A 21,169-nucleotide genomic window follows, 5' to 3' on the forward strand; every position below is an offset into this window, starting at 1 on the left:
ATAGAAAATTTCACATTAATGAGCATTGGTGGAACATTTCTGAGTTGGGCATGGTGTGTTGTGCATTCTCACAGGTGTATAGATGGATATTACAGCTGTGGAAAGCGAGCATGAGTAACAGTCACTTCAGGGTCAAGGATTTTCCTCAATACTTGCCTTATTCTTTAACTTTTTGTCTTACTGTTTAAAAAATATTTTTTAGTTGTAGATGAACACAATACCTTTATTTATTTTTTAAAAAATATTTTTATTTTTCAATTGTAGTTGGATACAATGCCATTTATTTATTTATTTATTTTTATGTGGTGCTGAGGATCAAACCCAGGGCCTCGCACATGCTAGGTGAGCGCTCCACTGCTGAGCCCCAGCCCCAGCCCCACAATACCTTTATTTTATTTATGTATTTTTATGTGGTGCTGAGGATCAAACCCAGTACCCACATGTGCTAGGCGAGTGCTCTACCACCGAGGCACAACCCCACTCCTGTCTTATTGATTTTTAACTAGAAGCCTAACAAAGAAATTTTGTTTATTTAGAACTTTGAATTATGTATTTCTTTCCCACTTTAGAAAAAGGAAACAAATAAAAAATTAAATTCATATAAAGGATTTTAAGAAGAATTGTTCACATGGAGTCTCATCAGCTTTTCCTTGTTCCAGTTTAAACTGTGAAAAGAAAATTCTTCATAGTGATTAGCCTTCATTAAATAAAAATTATATTTATTGTACTCTATAATGAACAGGCACCAGATTGTAGGTTAACTCAGATCTCCCAGATCTGTCTCTTCCAACCATATGACCTGGGCAGATGGGCTTCTCTAGGTTTCAGTTTTTTTCTTTCCAAAGTGGGGATAGTACTAGTACCAATTATCCTGAAGGTTTTAAGAATCAGAGGGAAAAATGTAAAAATGACATGAAAACTATAAAGTGCTATACATAGATGAGATTAAAATTCTCTACTCATTGAAAATTCTTAGATTGCCCTATTCTCTATGCATGTAAATTAACTGAAGATCCTGTAGTACCAAGATTCTATTGTTAATTTTTACTATCTTCCCAAGAGTCCCACATGTGGCATCTCGTGCCTGTCACCATACTCTGTCATACCAGTGGGGCTTTCTTTTTCCCTATGGTTCAACATATAAAAAGCTTTCTATTTACTTTCTTTTGGTGTTGGTGGTGGGGTACTGAGCATCAAACCCAGGGCCTCATGCGTGCTAGGCAAGCATTCTACCAATGAGACACATCCCCAGCATTTAAAAAAAAAAAAAATACTGAATTTCATGGCATATGAAGTTGAAAATCGTTTACAGTCTGATTGTGTGTGTGTGTGTGTGTGTGTGTGTGTGTGTGTGTGTGTATTACTGGGAATTGATGCAGGGGTGCTGTACCACTGACCTACGCCCCCATCCCTTTTTTATTCTTATTTTGAGACAGGGTCTCGCTAAGTTTCCGAGGCTGGCCTCGAACTTGCGATCCTCCTGCCTCAGCCTTCCAAGTTGCTGGGATTACAGGTGTGTGGATTACAGGTGTACACCACTGCACCCGGCCCAATCTGACATTTTAATGAGAAGCCAATATATTGGTCAATCTTATAACAGTTTTCTCACATGCTGAAACTTGACATCTGAGTAGGATTTATCTTCCAGGCAAGTCAAAACAGCTAAGTTACTTGAGTCTTTCTCTCTTAAGTTTTTTACAGATGATTTTTAACTATTGGACTAGTAAATTGGGTTTTTTTTTTTTTCATATGCAGGTGCTCACGTAAGCATAACTTTCCTGCATCAAGTCCCACCCTTCTTATTAAAAGTATGTTTACTACATTTGGAATGGAGCAGTGCAGGAGAGATGACTATGACCCTGACGCAAGCCTGGAGTATAGCGAAGAGGAAACCTACCAACAGTTCCTAGACTTCTATGATGATGTGCTGCCTGAGTTCAAGAATGTGGGGAAAGTGATTCAGTTCAAGGTGAGTGTGTGTGGAGAGGACTGTTGTGCCTCCCTCTGAAGTACTCAGTGCATGAGAGAGCTGGGGCCCAGGCTATTTACCTGGGTGGAGCCGTGTGCTAATACATGCCTGGCCCAGGATTAGGCCCTCAGTAAATGTCACTTACTTCATCACTTCTCCTTTTCCACCTCCACTCTGGTGTCATATAGATGCTATAAAAAAAGGAATCATGCCATATAGATACCACATGAAATCATAAGTGTGTAGTAGTGTGAAATTTCTGGACTAGTGGGGTCTGGGTTGGTGAGGGTTTTTTGTTTATTCAGTACCTTTGCGCTGTTTGAATTCTTTTCCTGTTGGAACTCTCTGTATCAGGTCCTTGCACATAGCTGCCCAAGCTTTCACTTAAACACTGCCTTTGATGGGCAGTATATCCCTTCCTTCCTCTCTAGGCAGAGCTGTGGTGATGCAGCAGGACTCAGCTTCACTCCCTGAGCATGTTGGTGCACTGTGTTGATGGTGCCTGCTTGCATCTTCTGCCCAAGATGCTTGTTCTTGGTTCTGGAACTACACAAGAAACATAGATCTTTTGATTTCTTTTCTTTTCTTTTTTAACATTATTTTTATTCATTGGCTACTTTCAGTACTGAACATAGCATCACCAAAACCATGGTTTGTGATGTCGTATACTAGATGAGAAAGAGGCATTCAGATGACACATAATTATTTTAAAACTTTGAAGGTCAGATGTGATCCCTGCTGCTCCTGGGACCCATTAGTTGAATCCTAACAATGAAGCCTCCTAACCTGTTTATTTGATCAGATTTGAACCTGAATGACTTTGTTTTGTTAGGGCAAGGAAAATGTCCCTTAGCTTGGGGGAAAAAAAATAAATAAATAAATCTGATATTTGTCTGCAATTGGAAATGACAGTAAAGAGTTGGAACAGCTGAGAAACAGATATATTCATGAAATTCAAGGCCATGCTTCTATTAACTGATGTGAAGATCTTTCAAAATTCTTTTAAGATTTCTTTCCCACTTAACCTTTTGTTTCTGTGGAGTATGCCTTCCTGTCTTGGTGCTGCTCAGCACAAGTAATAACCCGTAAGTGGAAGTGCATGGTCACACCTACAGGATACCACCTTGAAGCAAGCACCAACTGTGGAAGCAGTGTGGTTTGACCAGGCCTGTGCTCTCAGACTTGTCACTTTAAGTGCTTTTTCACTTACATCAGCGGTGTCCCTCATGCGATTCTTGGATCATACTGTTTCTGTGATATGGTAGTGGTAGAGCTGCTTTTAAAACTTCAGACTGGTTAATGGAAATCATACCATTACCTGTGATAGGCTGCATCCACTGACCATGATATTAGGATGACCAAGCTCATGCTAATCACATTGGCAGTTACAAAAGGAAAGCTATTTAGTAAATTTTTACAGGGAGAAATTTTAGAATATCAAATTTGTTACAGAAAATTAATAGCAGGTCCTTGGGAACCATTGGATTAAATAATCTTAAAGGTCTCTGGCACAGCTGACACTCCTCAGGACTTTCATTCTTCCTTTTAAGGATGGTGTTGCAAACTGTCATTGAGTATGGATCCTGCCCATTTTGGGATGCTCTAATAAAAATGCTCTGGAACAAATTTGTAAAATTATAGATTAATTTGGAAGAGAAAAACTAAACACCAGTCAGTATATTTGAGGACCTTCTTATATACCATATTAAAAAATAAACTTGTCATTTTTGAAGACAAATGATCAAGTATTCAGCCTAAATGATCAAGTATTCCTAGTAATTCCTAGTAATAAGAATAATGCATATAAAAGTCAGATATTATTCACACCTATTGGCCAAAAGATTATAAATTCTATTGATCCCAAGAGTAGGTAAGGATGTATATATTAGTTAAACTTCTTCAGAGAGCAGTTTGTCAATAGTTTGTGAAGTGGAAGGCACACCTAAACTACACATTGGCATGTTCCTTCTGGTTGTGCACACTAGAGAGGTCCTTACACCCACAGATGTGTGTTGAAGAATGCTGACCACAGTGCTATTTGTGGATGGAAAATTGGAAGCACCTCAGTAGCCATCTTTATAGGAGCAGATATATAAATTTGCTAATTTGATGTATCAGATGAGTCATTAAGTTTACACTATTATATCTTGAAAAAAGAATATAGAACAAATACCATTTTTAGAAAGTTTTAAAACATACAAAACAAAGATATACATTGTTTATTAATACATATGCATATTTCCTTGCATATATATGCAGAAATATGTGTATTATAATTTTGAATAATAACCATTTGTATACATGTTACGTATTTTCTGGCACACATACAATATATGTGTGAATGTGTGTGTGTGTATGTATGTACGTTGTGTCTGTGTAAACCTATATATGTATACATGCATTAGTGTTTGTGTTTAGTAAAACAGGCTACCCCCAGCTTCCAGGTAGTGCCCCACCTATGTGATGGAGAAGGGAAAAGATCAGGATGGCAGGACTTCAACTGGGCCTTCAATGTTTTACAATTTAAATATTCTTGGTCAAGGATGAAAAATGTTAGTGTTAAACCTGGGTAGTGTTGTCTATGGGATGATTTACATTCTCTGTATTTTTATGCATGTGTGAAACATACCTATGGGTAAAAGCAGAACTGATCAACAAGAGATTAGATAATTGGGGCCTGCAGTGCTTCTCTGTGCTGAAGTATGCCTTAAATAGACACAAGAGGGGCTGGGGATGTGGCTCAAGTGGTAGCGCGCTCGCCTGGCATGCGTGCGGCCCGGGTTCGATCCTCAGCACCACATACCAACAAAGATGTTGTGTCCACCGAAAGCTAAAAAATAAATATTGAAAATTCTCTCTCTCTCTCTCCTCTCTCACTCTCTCTTTAAAAAAAAAAAAAAAAATAGACACAAGAGTGGGCTAGTGTCTCTGTTTTGGAATCTTTGATTAGTAATTACTTTTGGGAATGTTAGCCTGGAAAAGCATTTGATGACTGAATGGTTTCTTTAAATTTTTTATGATAGCATTTTTCATTGTTCCTTAGGTTAGCTGCAACTTAGAACCTCATCTGAGGGGCAATGTGTATGTTCAGTACCAGTCGTAAGTATTGTGACCATACCATGTTTTGTCATGATATGATCTTTTGTTTTTGTTGACATCTAGGACTTTTAAACTGGATATATACCCTTCATAAGCATGGTATTTTTCAAAATGTTAATATTAAGAGCTGACATAGAAACATAGAAAACATGTGAAAATAATACATTTGTATTTCATTCTTTAAATATTAGGTTAGTTTTGAATCTTTTACAATATGGTTATATTATTACTTATATAACTTTAATTAAAGTTCAAACTGAAAAGGGATAACTAGAATAGAGATTATAAAATATAAGTGTAAAAAGCCAGAGATCGAAGTCCCAAATGATCTCAGTGTGCATTTGACCAGCTAGGAGAATAGTTACTCTATCATTTCTGCTTGTCTTGCTGTTTCCCTAGGCCGCACCATGCCTAATGGGTTCAATTAGCCATTGTAATAAGGAGCACAGCAGTCCTAGCTAAGAAAGCACAGGCTCTAACAATGGAAAGCACTTCTGCAGTTTTAATGGCCCAGTCTTTTGGATTAAGAAGCTTTGACTCAAGCCAATTTCCATGCATCACAACCTCTCAGAGGGTTAGTAAAAAAGGCTCCTGAATAAATTGCAAGCTGCAGGAGCCCGAATGTTCTAATGAAGACTCCCTAAATAGTACAGAAACAGCAAACTTGGTGGTCCTATGATATCTGAGTAAAAGGGTTAATTAATAATAGGGTTAATGTGCCTATTAGAGTTATTATAAAGCACATCCTTTGATTTTTTTATTCAAAGGGAAGAAGAATGCCAAGCAGCCCTTGCTCTGTTTAATGGACGTTGGTATGCAGGACGGCAGCTTCAGTGTGAATTTTGCCCAGTGACCCGATGGAAAATGGCAATTTGTGGTAAGAAACAACATAATGATTCCCCCCCCCCCCCCCATTATCCCACTATATAAAAGGATATTCTTAGGGGGAAAAGTTCTTTTAAAAGGATGAGACATTGCTTTTGCTTCATGCAGATGAACAGGGACATCATGTAAAGGACACTGCAGTTTTGATCTGTAATAGACCTTGTGGGTCACTTGGTGGAGGCGGTGACTGAGGTCACAATGAGGTGGCAGAAGTGGGGTAGAATTTCAGTCTTCCAGTCTTCAGCCCTAGACTCTTTTCTGACAAATCAGGAAGCCTAAGAAGTGTCTGCAGGCAGCCATGTTGTCCTTGTGGCAGTTTCAGAGGTGTTTTCTATTCATTGGTTCTCTTCACTTGAGCTGTTTGTTTCCATCTTTTTTCTCTAAAACATCTTTCTCCTTTACCATAAACATTACCTATAGATAATGTTTCCCATCTTTGGAAATCATGCTCTTGTGCATTAGAAACCAAATGGGAGGTATAGGATTAGTTAAGTGTGCATTTGATGAGTTCAGTTACACTGACTCATGGGGCAGTGGCAACCGAACCAGGAAGTGATTCAGCACTGTGTAGGACAGAGCCTGCCGTATTGAAGTCCTAGTTATTTTCCGATTTCTAAAAATGGGCTTGGCTGAATCTGTGTGCAAATTTCCCAGGTGAGAACGGATGATGTTCTGATGCCTCAGGAGTGCACTTATCCTTCCCTTTACTTGTGTTTCTTGGATCAATGTTTTCACCTGCTTAAAATCTCAGTAAAAATATATATATAATTTATAAAGTCTGAATCTTTAGCAATCTTATCTTAATGGATACTGTCATTTTAAAACCACTTATGAAGCAGGGGAGAGATTTTAGAATTCCTTGCTTAGGGAAACCAGAAGAACCATTAAATATCAAGTTTAAAGGCTCTGGGAATGAAAGTGATGGAATTGTTTTCTCCATGATTGTTTCTTTTCCCAGTTTGTGTGAATCCAGTGTGATTTCATGAGGTGCTTCTGAGTATAGCTTTAACTCTGTCAAAGCAAGAGACTAACTATATTATTATTTTTGTGGTATTGTGGATTGAACTCAGGGCCTTGTGCATTAGGCAAGTATTCCACCACTGAGCTATCCCCTCAAAACCCCCATCCCATTTTTTATATTTATTTATTTGTTTATTTTTTTTTAGTTGTAGACAGGCACAATATCTTTATCTTATTTATTTTTACGTGGTGCTGAGGATCAAACCCAGTGCCTCACATATGCGAGGCAAGCACTGTACCACTGAGCTATAAGCCCCAGCCTCCTCCCCCTCCTATTTTAAAAATAACAGCTTTGTTGTTTTTCTTAGTGGCTAATGACCTTGAACATCTTTTTGTGTCTTTATTATTGGCCATTTCTATATCTTCTTTGGAGAAGTATCTATTTAGATCCTTGATCCATTTTTAATCAGGTTGTTTCTTCTTTTATTACTGAGTTCTTGATGTATTCTATATGCAAGTACCTGATCATAAATATGATCTGCAGGGCTGGGGTTGTAGCTCAGTGGTAGAGTGCTCGCCTAGCATGTGTGAGGCCCTGGGTTTGATTCTCAGCACCACATATAAATAAATAAAATAAAGGTATTTGTCCACCTACAATTAAAAATATATATATTAAAAAAATATGATCTGCAAATATTTTCCCCTATTCTGTGGGTTGTCTTTTTACTTTTGTGTTCTTTGAAGCACAAAAAAAGATTTTTATTTTAATTTTATTTTTTTCAGTATTGGAGATTGAACACAGGGGCACTGTATCTGACTCAGCTATCTCTCTATCCCTTTTCATTTTTTATTTTGAGGCAGGCTTTTGCTAAGTTGCATCGATTGGCTTCAAACTTGTAATCCTCCTGTGTCAACCTCCTGAGTAGCTAGGATTATTGGTGTGTGCCACCATGCCTGGCATTATTTTATTTTAATGAAGTCCAACTTTCTTTTTGGGGGACTGGTATTTCTGGTATCATATCTAGGACTGCATTGCTTAGCCCAGGGTCTCAAGTGTTGTGTTTTCTTCAGAGTTATAGTTTTGTCTCTTACATTTAAGTCTCTGATCCAGATTGAGTTCATTTTTGTATATAGTATATGGTATAGGAGTATTTCATTTCTAGCTGTTTTATCTATTTGGGGAATAGGAATTTAATGGGTTGTTTTGGTTTGTGTGTGTGTGTTAGTTACTGGGGATTGAACCCAAGGGTGCTTTCCCATTGTCTCACTGGACTACATCCTCAGCACTCCCCACACACTTTTTTGAGGTATAGTTTTGCTAAGTTGCCCAGGCTGTCCTTGAACTTTCAATTCTCCTGCCTCAGTCTTCCAAGCTGCTGGAGGTGTTTGTCACCATGCCTGGCTATAATCTTACTTTTAAAGCGTTAAGAAAATATAGGCTCATCTACCTATGATAGGCCTTTTCTTTTGACCAGTGGTTCTGTCCTGCCATCGACATGTGCTTTTGAGGTCATCACCACAGGGACCCCAAGGCCTGGCTCTTCCGTATTATTAGGGATCTAATTACTGTAGAAAAGGCAATATGGTCACCACTTGTTCAGTTGCACTCTGATGATACAATAGGTGTACAGAATATTCTGGTTAATTAAAACTTCTGATTTGATACCTTTCAGAGTTCCAGTTGTTAGACCATTTGAATGCTTTTGAAATTTTGAGAATCAATATGTAAGCCTCTTAGCTAGCAAATAATAGGAAGTAATTCAAACATATCCGAACATCAGAAATGTACCTTTGGAATGAAGTGCCATCTTCAGAATACACAGTAGTAATTGCTGTTTTTCTCACTGTGCCATTGCAGGTTTGTTTGAAATACAACAGTGTCCAAGAGGAAAACACTGCAACTTTCTTCATGTATTCAGAAATCCCAACAATGAATTTTGGGAAGCTAATAGAGACATCTACCTGTCTCCGGATCGGACTGGATCTTCCTTTGGTAAGAACTCAGAGAGGAGGGAGAGAATGGGCCACCACGAAGAATACTATGGCAGGAGGAGGAGAAGAAGCCCTAGTGCTGACCACAACTACAAGAGAAATGGGGAGTCTGAGAGGAAGAGGAGAAGTGCACACAGGGCAAAGAAATCTCACAAACACATGACAAAGAGTCGTGAGAGGCATAATTCACGAAGCAGAGGAAGAAAAAGAGACCGAAGCAGGGGCCGGGGCAGCCAGAGCCGGAGCCATAGAAGCCGAAGGAGCCACAGGAGCCGGAGCCGGAGCCGGAGCCAAAGTCGGAGCAGGAACAGAAGGAGCAGGAGCAGAAAAAGTAGGAGCAGGAGCAGGAGCCAGAGCCAGAGCAGGAGCAGGAGTAAGAGTAAGAGCCGGAGCCGGAGCCGGAGCCGGAGTAAGAGCCAGAGCCAGAGCCAGAGCCAGAGCCAGAGCCAGAGCCAGAGCCAGAGCCAGTCTAGATCCAGGAGTTGTGGCGGGAGGAGGTCAGGTAGTAGAGACAGAATGATTCAGAGTCCCAAATCCAAATAAACCTATTTTATTCTTTAATGGTTGCATATCTTACTTATTATGGCTACTACATTCTTGGATAGAGGACTGTGTCCTCAGATGGGTTCCCGAGTCTGACAAAAGCCTATATAACCTGGAATCCTATTTTAAAATATTTTAACTCTTTGATAATCACAAACTGTGTTTAGTATAGAAAATCTAATAATATGAAAATTACTTATAACTCTTACCCTGAGAGATTATTAATTTATGTGTGTGTGTGTGTGCATGTGTGTGTGTCTATACCACACACACACATGCATACACACACATAATTATTTTTTGGGGGGGTACTGGGGATTGAATCCAGGGGCATTTAACCACTAAGCCACATCCCCAGCCCTTTTCTTATGAGACAGCATCTTGCTAAGTTGCTTAGGGACTCACTAAATCGCTAAGGCTGGCTTTGCTCACAGATCCTCCTGTCTCAGCCTCCTGAGCCACTGAAACGTCTCATTTCATCAAGCCCACTTGTCATTTTTATACACTGCACAGTGGGCCTCTACCAGTTTATGTACCCATATCCCTATTGGTTGATTTTTAATTTTGTACCATTCAAGAATCCTGTGCTGAAAACAATCCTGTGATGGATTTCTTTAATTAATCCCACATATTTCTAATCATATTCTTAGGATAACTTACATCAAAGAAGACAAGTATTATATTTTCAAATTGCCTTCCAGAAAGACTACAAAACATTTACTCTAGCAATAATAGGCTCTGCTGCTCTCACAACACTAAGTTATTTTAATCTTTGTCAATTTGGTAAATTTTAAATATTTGTTTCTGTACATATGGATTAAAGCAAACATTTTCTGTATTTAATGGCCATTTTGTTTGCCTTTTAAAAATAATCTATTGGAGTTTTCTGTATGCAAAAGCTGAATGGCTTTTTTTGCTTTAAAATTCATTTTGTCAGTTTTAAAGTAGTAAAGGATAAAGTACATTTCCCCCCTCCTACCACATATCTATAGTACCTCTTCAGTTGGGAATTTTCTATCTAGGTGTATATCTTTTTTTTTTTTTTTTAAGTTCTTTAGGTATAATGCTTATCTTTGTCATTTTTGGGAAAATCAGTCATTGCTACAGAATATGCCTAGTGTCAAAACAATTCTAGAATAGAAATCATAGAAGAGAGGTCAGGGAAGAAAACCTAATGTATAAAAAGCTTCAGGCACATTATCCCTAGATTTCAGATCATAAATAAGAAAAGATGCTCTCATGCCTTTCTATAAATTTTTTAGAACTATTTTTCAATTGACATACTTTGGATCTCGAATTTCAGGGTATGTAGCACTTAGAAATTTAAGATTTGGGGATAAGAACTTAAAGATACACCAAATCCTGAAAAGCTAAAACAAAAAACTGAAACAGCCAAACTTTTTAAAGAATCAGATTTTTGCATGATATTCTTTGACTTCTGTAATCTGGTAGTTAATAAAAGTAGTATGTGGTTGAGAATAATTTCACTTTAAAGAATCTGACTTGTTCCACTGTAAATGCCTGCTTTAATCTAAAAATGATTGAAATTTTCTTTATTTTTAGTTTTCTAACTACAGACATGCTTACACAGTTGGGGGTGGGGGTGGGTTTTGCTGGGGATTGAGCCCTGGTAGGGCCTCAAGCATGCTAGGCGAATACCATTTAAGTTATATCTCTTCTTGAGTTCAAGATGACTTGAGATGAAAAAACAATTTTTTCTCCTTCCATTCTGAGGACTGAACCTAGGGATGCTTTGCCACTGAGCTACATCTCCAGCCCTTTAAAAAAAAACTTGAGACACATTCTAAGTTGCCAGAGCCTGGCTCTGAACTTGCAATCCTCTTGCCCCAACTGCCCAAATCCCTGTTTACAGGTGTGTGCTGCCACCATATTCAGCTTCCCTTGAATGTTAACAAGCAGTAAGGGAGAGAAAGGAAGTTTATAACTTCTGACTGGTTCATTACCCTGATAAAAATCCATCTGGAGATTAATATATTATTAAGGTATTATACGTATAACCTGATTACTATTTGTGACATAAAAGCTCCAACTCTACATTGTTGGCAGAAGCCCATAGGCTTTTTACTGAATAGCTGCATTGACTGAGGTGCTTCAGACCTATGTCTTTTTAGTAGACTAGCCACTTAATTTGATGGAATCATTTCCTTGTTCTTAAAAATCCCAGCTTTAGAATGTAATATTTCCTGGGGCTGGAGTGGTGGCTCAGTGGTAAAGCGCTTGCCTAGCATGCATGAGGCACTGGGTTCGATTCTCAGCACTGCATATAAATAAATAAAGGTCCATTAACAACTAAAAAAAAATTAAAAAAAAAAAAAAAGAATGTAACATTTCCTATCTACAGTAATAGAAAGTCCATAGCTCCCTCCCACCCCCCAACCTGGAGATTGAGTCCAGGGCTTCATGCATGATAGGCAGGTGCTCTACATCTCCAGCCCAGGAGGCCCTTTTACTATTATGATAACCAAAGTGAATTTGTTGCTTACATTAGGTAGTACAGTCTGCAAATATCAGTCCAATTTTGTTGCATGTGCCAGTATATGGAAGATGAGAGTTTTCAGATAATTTGGAATACCTTTCGATGACCTGGAATAATTTCAAGTTGTTCATTCAGAGAGTAGAAAAGTCAACTGCGTCAAGGTTTTAAAAGCGGCATTTATTGATTGAAAATAAATGTGTTGGTAAGCTCTTGGTAGCATGGAATCCATGTTACTTTTCAATGAACTTGAAGTACATGAAGACTCCGTAAATCATCACCATTTTTTCTTGTGTGTGCTTATAAACCCACCACCACATTCAAATGGGGGGGGGGCAGTCAAATGAAGGGAAATTTTCAACATTTTACTGGGGAAAAAAAATCTTCCTTCAGCAGCTTGCCAGTTTGACACACTTTTGGAAAAAGATAAAAACACACTATGGTGTTTGTATGTCGAACATTTATTACAGCTAATTGGCAATGTGATAAGACAGTGCTCACGTGGCCTGATGGTGGTCACAATTACAACAAAGCTTAATCCAGCCCAGCATATACAAGTGAATATACAAGTGAAAGTGTAAACCACAGACATGTTTAGATATGTGTATGTATAAAAGTGATGCTGAACAATTATATAAGCTTTAAAAAATATAGGGCCACCTAATGCCATTTTACTTCAAATCTCACTGTTAAATGAAAGGTGTCTTTTTAAGATTTTTATACTTCTGATAACTAGGTAGTGCCATGGAAGGAAAGGAAGCTTCTGTAAAGTTTGCAGAACTTCTAATTGGAAGGAAGCAAAGGGAACCAAAATAAACTCAGCTTGAACAAGAACCCCAGAAGGAACATTCATGCTTTACGCAACATGACTTTACGCAACACTGTGAAGAGGGCAATGTTTCTGTAAGATACTGTTATGAAGAACTGATAAACTAACATTTCTACTTCATTTGGGGGGCATCAAAAACAATCTGAGTAACTAAATGATTATGACCACCAAAAAAAAAAAAAAAAAAAAAAATCAGGGTTCAAATGTGCCTTGGCCTTAAAAATTATGTGCTATTATAAAGCAATCTTTGTTCCTTGTCCCATTCATTCAGAATGCTTAGTTATTAATTTTAAATGACATCTTCCAATTTAGTCATCTAAAATAATCTGTATTCCCTTTATTTTAAGGTACGTAGTGTCCAATAGGGTTCTTTGGTATAAATTTGTTTTTGTTTAAGTTTCAACAATTAAATTTTCATTCATTCAATATGTGACATGTTGATTCCCTTATTTTTACCATATATACGGAAATGCTGCACTCATCTTTGGTTTCGTAAAACCAGGTTTCACATTATAATTTAACCTTCCTTTGTCAAGTACAGTAATTAACAAATGTATACTGCCGAATTGTTTGATAGATATTGCTTGTACAGAGATGTGTCATTTTCACATATGCACATAATCAGTTATGAGAAATAGACCTATAAATTTGAGAAATCCAAGAAAAGTACTTTATGCATATTTCTAATCCAAATTTAAGTCCCTTTTCATTCAATTGATCAAAGTTCCCTTTAAAAAAAAAATGTAGGCCTGAATGAAGCAGCTTAGCGAAACAGTAATACTGACAAGACATCATCTTACACCATTAGCTAACATGGACATGAAGGCAGTGACCATCTACAGTGTGTGAAATGCCACAAGAAGTCATCAACAAGGGAGGAGAGTTATGTCAGTCCAATTTCTTCAAGAACACTACGTGGGGTCTCAGCTTCCTGTGGAGGGAAAACGTGAGACTCTGGTAAGCAGATCCAGGGAGGGAGTCTTAAAAATGTGAAAAACTGACATAAAGGGCATGCCCATTTTACAGAAGAAATTCAGTGTTACAGGATCATTCTACTAGTGACAGCCAGTGGTTACCTAGGGATTTATGCCCACATCATTGGCGACCATAGAAGGATATTCTCGGCATTCATTAAATACCAACTGATTACATACTAATGTGCTCGGTACTGTTGCCATAACACAAAAAGCAGTCAAGCTCAATGGAAACTCACTAGCAATGTATGAAATTGCTGCTACTCAATCATATACAGGAAAGATTAACTTACTTTTATAATTCAAATAAAAAGCAGGACCCGCCCCCACCAAGTCCTGAGTTCCCACAATGCTTCACCTAGTGTTTTCCATGCTTTTTTGTCACATACTGAAAAAACACTCTGGAACTAAAGACTCTTTGTCTTATGTAACAACCAATACTTGTTTTTAAATGTTAAAGGTAGACAAAGCAGCCATATGTAGAAAAAGTACTTAAAAATTTTCCAAAGGGGCATAAAAAAGGACCAAGTAGGTCAACTTTCAGGTATTATTATCAATTTTGTAATTAAAAGGTCACACAATATTTTAAGAGAAAAACAATTTAAATTTTTAGTATCTAATAATGAATAAACTTACTTTTGCATCCTATTCGTGGTACAGCACAAAACAAGGAAAGAAAACATTAAATCATAAATCTTTAGAACATTAGATTTAATTGTATGTAAGGCACTTCATGGTATAATCATACATAAGATTCTACAGTCTGTTTCCATAGTTGGAAAACAAGAAGAATGGTACTTACCTTCATGTTGAGAGTAAATGAGTTTAAGGCTCAGTGCCTGATGTATAGAAAGTGCTCAAAAAATGTTAGCTGATAATGTCATTACGTGACTAAAATCTAAATAAAGGTATTTAGCATTCAGTGCTATATTGAAGTACTATAAACCAATTATATAAAGTTCATATGATGGGGCTGGGTGTGTGGCTCAAGCGCGGGTTCGATCCTCAGCACCACATACAAACAAAGATGTTGTGTTCGCCGAAAACTAAAAAATAAATATTAAAATTGTAAAAAAAAATAAAATAAAAAATAAAGTTCATATGATGACTTGTTAGCATGTTTGTGTAGTACTAGAAATGAGTAAAAATTAGCTTGAGTGAAAAAAGGCCTTTTTAAAAAGGCAGTGTAATCTATGGAGTATGCTTGCCCTCTTAAGACTGAACGTCAATCTAATCAGGTTACAGATCTAAATAAAAATATAGATGAAGGATAAGAGAACAAGTAAAACACTGACACAAGAATACAACGAGCCAAATACAGAATGGAAGAAATTTTATGGCATAAATACCCTGGTTCAAAAAAAAAAAAGATGGCAGGGGGATAAAAAGTAAGCTTGTGAAGAATTAAAACAGACTTAAGATGCATCAACTAGATACAATGTGGGCCTTGATTGGAATCTGGTCTTAAATCGGTTATAAAAAGACATTTCTCAGATAAGCAGAAAAAACAGACAGGCAAAAGATATTAGGATCACTTACTGTTGATTTTGTTGGGAATAGAACTTATCTGTTGGAGATACCCTCTAAAGTATTCAAGATGAAATGACAGGATGGAGAGGACTTGCTCTCAAATACTGAGGCAAAAATAGGGGGAGCTGTGCTATAGCAAACAATATTAAATCGATGGTTGCTGAAGCTGAGGGAATGTGTGTACAGAAAAGTTCCTCATAGTATTCTCTTGAAGTTTGCACGTTAAGTTTTTGAAGAAAGTTGGATGGAAGTGATGGACCTTCAATGTTATTAAAGGATGCCTACACTCAATTCTATACAGTTTACATTCCCAGCTTGTCCATGTAAAAATGGCCCAAAACTATTCCCTGGAGCCAGTCACACACACCCCTACCACACCTGCTCATTGCTTATAGTCTCATATAGCATTTCCTGAAGAGAGTCAGATTGCTTTTTGAATATGAATTACTTAGTGTATTTGTTCTTTCTAAGAGGCCTAGTTTCATTTACATATTTTAATCCTTTCAAGTTGTACAAGTAGAATATTTTACAAATTATGTGTAAAATATAAAATGTACTTTTCACGTGTTCACACTGAAATCATAGCTCAACATTACCCAGAAAAACTATTATCTAAAGTCAAATTCATAGAAACAAAGTACAATGGTTTCATGGAGAGGGATGTAGGGAGTGGTGGATTGATGGGTCTAGAGTTTCAGTTTTGCAAGATGAAGTTCTGGAGATTTGTTGCACAACAATGTGAATATACTTGACACTATTGAACTGTAACCTTTAAAATAAACTCTACATTATGTGTTTTTACCACAATTTAAAAAATTACCTGGAAAAATGAAAATATAAAACATTATCTTATCAAAAGGGGTGGAGAAGAAAAAAGTCATCCACATGAGACAAAGTACATGCAATACTTTTATTTTAGACATGCAAGAAAAGCTATTTCAGAATCTACTGATTTCAAGCAAGCAGCTGTATACAGATAACAAAAGCAACATCTTGTTACAGCTCAGCACACAGCATCCAAAGCAAACAGGCATGAGACAATGCATATTTATGCAGCATTAAAACCAGATGAATAACATGTTGCAGGGCAGGGGGAGGGATGAAGGGGAAAAAAATGGAAATGAAAGATCAATGTTTCCCAGTGCTTCAAATGTAGTGTATTACGGCAAGAATGGTAAGAATGGAAATAACTGATTTGTTACCTGCCTAATATAAAGTTTCCTGGTAGGTTTTCTTTCAGTGATAAACTAGTTTGAGTATCATCTGAAGTTATTGTGTAATGAAAACTTACTTAACTCAGTCTTTAAATTCTCTAGATTAAAATAATGAATGATTTGGTACTTTTCCTTTTATGATAAAATATGCTACATGTTTTATTAAAAGCATGTACAATAGTGATCAATGTTAAAAATTTTAGTATTCAGAAATATAAAGCCATAATTAACAAAGCACTACGTATTTAAATGAAGACTTAATATATTAGAAAACTATTAATAGTAAAATATAAACTTTAAGTATTGAACAGTATTGGAATTTTTGAACTATATAAATTAGCTCAGTATTAATACTTGGAAAGAGCTTTCCACTGAGCAATAGTACAGAGGAGACTTTTCTGACACAGCTTTCTGACAGTTCAATATCATTATATCACACAAATGTGATTCAATAAATGTGGCACTACAAAATTTCTTAACTGAATGTTTTAACTTTGAATATTATATACTAGTACAAATTAATTTTATTTTATTGTATTATTTCCACATACCCTTTTATGTGATACATTAGAACATTTTAACTCAGTCTGCAAGACAATCACACTATAGTCCCCCCCCCTTCAACAATTGAAGACTGAACAACTAAATATTATGGCACTGCTTATTTTGACAGAGTAATTCAGCCATAGTCTCTTTGGTAAACAATAATGATTGCCATGTTTTCCTCTTATAAGATTAATCACAAATGGTTCATTAATAGTAACATGCATGTGTTGAAGATGAAATATTACTTAAAACATTCACAGATCATACTTTGTCAGAAGAATTTAAATCAGTTGTGAACAGGAATAAGTTATATCAAGATCATATATAGAATGAAATAAAACAGGAAAGAGGAATGCAAACAGGAAAAAAATACAATTGTAATGGTACTGGTTCTGAAATGTTCTATTATTTTTACAAGATAGTCAGCAAGCTGAGGATATTTTCTTTCATAAGTATATCAGCTCTCTATTTCCTCTGTGAAATTCTGCATACTCGATGAGTAGTCATTTAGTACACAGGGACATTAAAATATTCATGACGTGGCTACAAGAGAAATGCATATATTCTTATACACAGTACACAAACTGATACAGACACAATCAGATTTCTAAACATTTAGTTCACAGTAAAGTTGCCTAAAACTTGAGTTTTTGTTTGCTTTTGTTCTTTGGTTTATGGCTGAACATTTAACTTCTTAAACAATGCCCAGGCATTCAGATTCATCTTTTAACTTTGTATGACGAACAAAACGATGACTGACATCCTACAAAATCCTACAGTACTATATTTACTAATAACTCTGAAAAGATTTCCAGTGTAAGACATTTGGTCAGTTCTTAGTTAACTGAAAATTCAATTAGAATACTTCCTTTCACAGTGTCTTGAGTTCATCAGGATTTTATTATATCAAGCAGAGATCCCAGAGGAAAATCTTCCCTAAGCAAAGGGAAAAGTAGTCAACCATATGGTATTTTAAGTAGCAATAAAGGCTTTTAAATATTCACTCAGCTACAAAGACAAAAAATCCAAAGAATGCAACTTTGAGACTAAGGATATTAATTTTTTAAAAATCTTCAAAATAGATTTTTAAAGAACCCTTCAAACAGATTTGTTACATATCTATGCCTAAAAACTTATATAACAAGATGTTTCTCACATCAAGAAGGGGAAAAGGTAACCTGAGGTGGGGTCTTAAACTGACCCTAGAGTGTCCCAGAGAGATGTCCTGAGCCTCCAAAAATTCCCTGAAATTAGAGGCAAAATTCTGTGTCTATTTTCCTAGGAAGAGAGCTCTTTACCCTTTAGACTCTTTAAGTGATTCTACCCCCACCAGAAGTTTATGACTCTAAAAAGTTTAAAACTTCTTATGTGAGTGTTTTGAAAGTCTCCTCCTTTTAGTATTTATTCAAGTTGGAACTCTGAATTATTAGGCTACAAATGTGTGGAAAGTATTAAAAAAGTAACAGATTCCTAAACTTATACAACCGTAAATAAAAAGTATCTAAGAAGAAAAGCCAGTTATATTTTAATTCTCAGATGATTTCTAAACATTTTTGAAGAGATAGTCCCTTTTTTCCCCACTCAGAATATATAGTAAAATGAAATAGCAAGCAATTAAAATAATAGTGTTAATAATAAATTACATCCCAAATACTTCCTTACTGAAGCTTTCGTTTTCATAGGGAAATTCTACTTGTGTACCAGTGGCATTGGAAATTCACAGTATTTAATGAATACCTAATTTTTTCAATGAAAAATAAATTGTAAGCCCCGATGATAGATCATTATCAGAGCAAAATTCCCTATGAAAACATTTGTTTAAAAATTGGGACCATCCTTTACGATTTATATAATTGACTTTCCAAGTAATGCTAAAATATAAATAACACACTTGACAAAATTATAATTACAAACTGAATTCACATATCCTACTACATTTTGATGCATGTCAGAACTCCAGCACGTATTCTAGTACGCTTTCTTACACCCAATGAAACTCTTGCTGTGATACATAGTCTCTGTTTTCTGGAGAGAGAACAAGAAAAGTTTAAGTCTGTCAAATAACCTTCACCTAAATACCAGTTCTTTGCCTTTATATTATATAGTTTTTAATGTTTTAGTTTTCTCTCTTAATTTTATATCACATCATCTAAAAACCAACTATGAAGAGTTTTATTCCCCTTAAAAGAAAACGGTGGCTTCCCAAATAGGGCTGAGTATGGAGTCATTTCCCCCCCACAGAAGACTTCCTGCATGAGAACAAAAGTTCTATATGAACAATTCCGAAATGTGACTGCCCCAGGCATTTCCATCACTCATTATCTGATAGATCTTTTACTACCTTTAGAAAAGGAAAGGGGTGATGATAAGCCAAACTATTCTTCTCAGCCAATGATCCAATTACTGTACTCTAAACAAGAAATTAGCATTCATCAATTGTGAAGAATATTCTCCTTAGGGAGAAACCCAACTTCATTGGAAAAACATTCTTCAAAAAGAAAGAAATCCTTGCCTAGTATGTGCATAGCCCTGGCTCAATCCCCAGAAGGGGGTAAGGCATGGGCCAGGGGAGAAAAGTAGAAAAGAAACTCTAAAATAATAGCACAAAAAGAAATGTTGGTATAAGAAATAGCATTCTTTTATCACTTTTAAGTTGGGATAATGTGTTTTAAATAATTTCCCAGTTCTGAATGCCAGGGTCTGACAAAGTTCTGCTATAAGTAAATACCTTAATGACCAGTTAACACGAAGTTGATTTCAACTAAATGCTACAGACATGCCAATAATTAACCAAGAATATTTTTTCCTCTTGCATACGAATAAAATATAGTGGGTTCAATATAAACTGCAGTATTCTGTGCCTTCATACTATATCTTTTGAGTCACAGAAAAATCATTTAAGATTAGGGAGGTTGACAATAAAGTATGTCACAGCACACAAGGGACCCTATGCAGGACTAGGCCTACTGTCTTGCTGTTCCCATGGGTGCCTTTGGAAATAGTCATGTACACTACTCAGCAAACTATGAGCTTTTCAATACACTAAATTAAGTAGGAATAAAGAACAGAATGGTAGTGACGAAACAATTTTTGAATAAAGATCACAAATGTATTATTTTCAACCTGAAATGGGCCTTCAATCCTGGGCAATCCTTTGCCCATCACTAATTTGCACCCTAAGTCTACTGCCAACCCTCCACACTGACTTCATCTACCCTTCTCCTTCTCCCCAGTCACAACCATTCTCCTCTAGTGTCATCTCTCATGGCAAGAAAAAACTTTCTCAATTTTGTTTATGCAACTCATAAAGGCGGGGGGGAAAAACCCTACACCTTTACCCCATTATTTCCTCATAAGGACTCTTCTTGTCCAAGAACAATGCTTTTGATTCCATTCCCATTCTCCCTCCCCAAACAGTCCATTTTCCCCTTTATCCCTGTTTGCCACCATTCTTTCCATCAGCTCCTTCTCCTTTATATACATGCATCTTTTCTTTCCTGTGCACTAAGAATAATTTTATTCTCAATCCTGTACAAAAAGGACCAGATGTAGTGGGAAGTGTAGGCTGACAAACAACAGAGAGGAATAAAATTGCACCTGTTCTCCAAAAAATGCCTACCTTCCTAAGAAAAGCCCGACCCCATTTACCATTCAGTTTCCTAGATATCCACCATACTAGGCTATGACTCACATGGAAAGCCAACTGGGAAGCGATAATGAATACTGGTAAACTAGTAATTATCTTCAGGCTTAAGTCTTGCTGAGATGAGAAGTGCTGAAGTAAACTAATGGTACTTAACACCCAAGCTGAATGACTAGTCTCCTAATTCTAGTATACAAGGTGGTAAAAGAGAAATAATTTACATATAATGAAAAGCAAATATAAATAAGTATATTTTCAAGTTATTGATCTACTGCAGATTTTTGGTATAGGGGCTTCTTCACTTATTATTTATACAAAACTATTGTATCCTTTGTCCTTCATGTTCAAGAACACAATAATCCCCCTAAATGAACTATGTAGCAAAGCATGCAAAGTCCTTATGTTCAACTCTGGAACCCTATTATATGGGTTAAAGCCTCAAAGGGCCAGAGAGTATCTAATGTCACTAAGATCTATTTTGAGCAATGAAT

General features: G+C 36.5%; 2 protein-coding genes across 7 annotated transcripts in view; one reads left to right on the plus strand and one right to left on the minus strand.

Moving 5' to 3' along the window:
• The window catches only part of ZRSR2 (zinc finger CCCH-type, RNA binding motif and serine/arginine rich 2), a 28,359-nt gene extending 15,325 nt beyond the window's left edge, over nucleotides 1-13,034 (plus strand). The window contains exons 8-11 of the mRNA XM_081278346.1: nucleotides 1,756-1,969; nucleotides 5,013-5,068; nucleotides 5,836-5,945; nucleotides 8,772-13,034. Of these exons, the coding sequence (XP_081134472.1) occupies nucleotides 1,756-1,969; nucleotides 5,013-5,068; nucleotides 5,836-5,945; nucleotides 8,772-9,448 (1,057 nt within the window). The 3' untranslated portion in view covers nucleotides 9,449-13,034. The remainder of the gene's footprint in view (nucleotides 1-1,755; nucleotides 1,970-5,012; nucleotides 5,069-5,835; nucleotides 5,946-8,771) is intronic.
• AP1S2 (adaptor related protein complex 1 subunit sigma 2) overlaps nucleotides 12,102-21,169 on the minus strand; it is a 28,333-nt gene continuing 19,265 nt past the window's right edge. For 2 of the 6 annotated variants that reach the window (XR_014020136.1, XM_081278353.1), the window contains one exon: nucleotides 12,102-13,702. Coding sequence is in view for 4 of the 6 variants with exons in the window: in XM_081278353.1 (XP_081134479.1) it covers nucleotides 13,655-13,702 (48 nt within the window). In the remaining 2 variants the exon portion in view is untranslated. The other 4 variants (XM_081278351.1, XM_081278352.1, XM_081278354.1 and 1 more) reach the window with 3 other exon arrangements.

This window comes from Spermophilus citellus (assembly GCF_964194105.1).
Source record: "Spermophilus citellus genome assembly, chromosome: X".
NCBI lineage: Eukaryota > Metazoa > Chordata > Mammalia > Rodentia > Sciuridae > Spermophilus > Spermophilus citellus.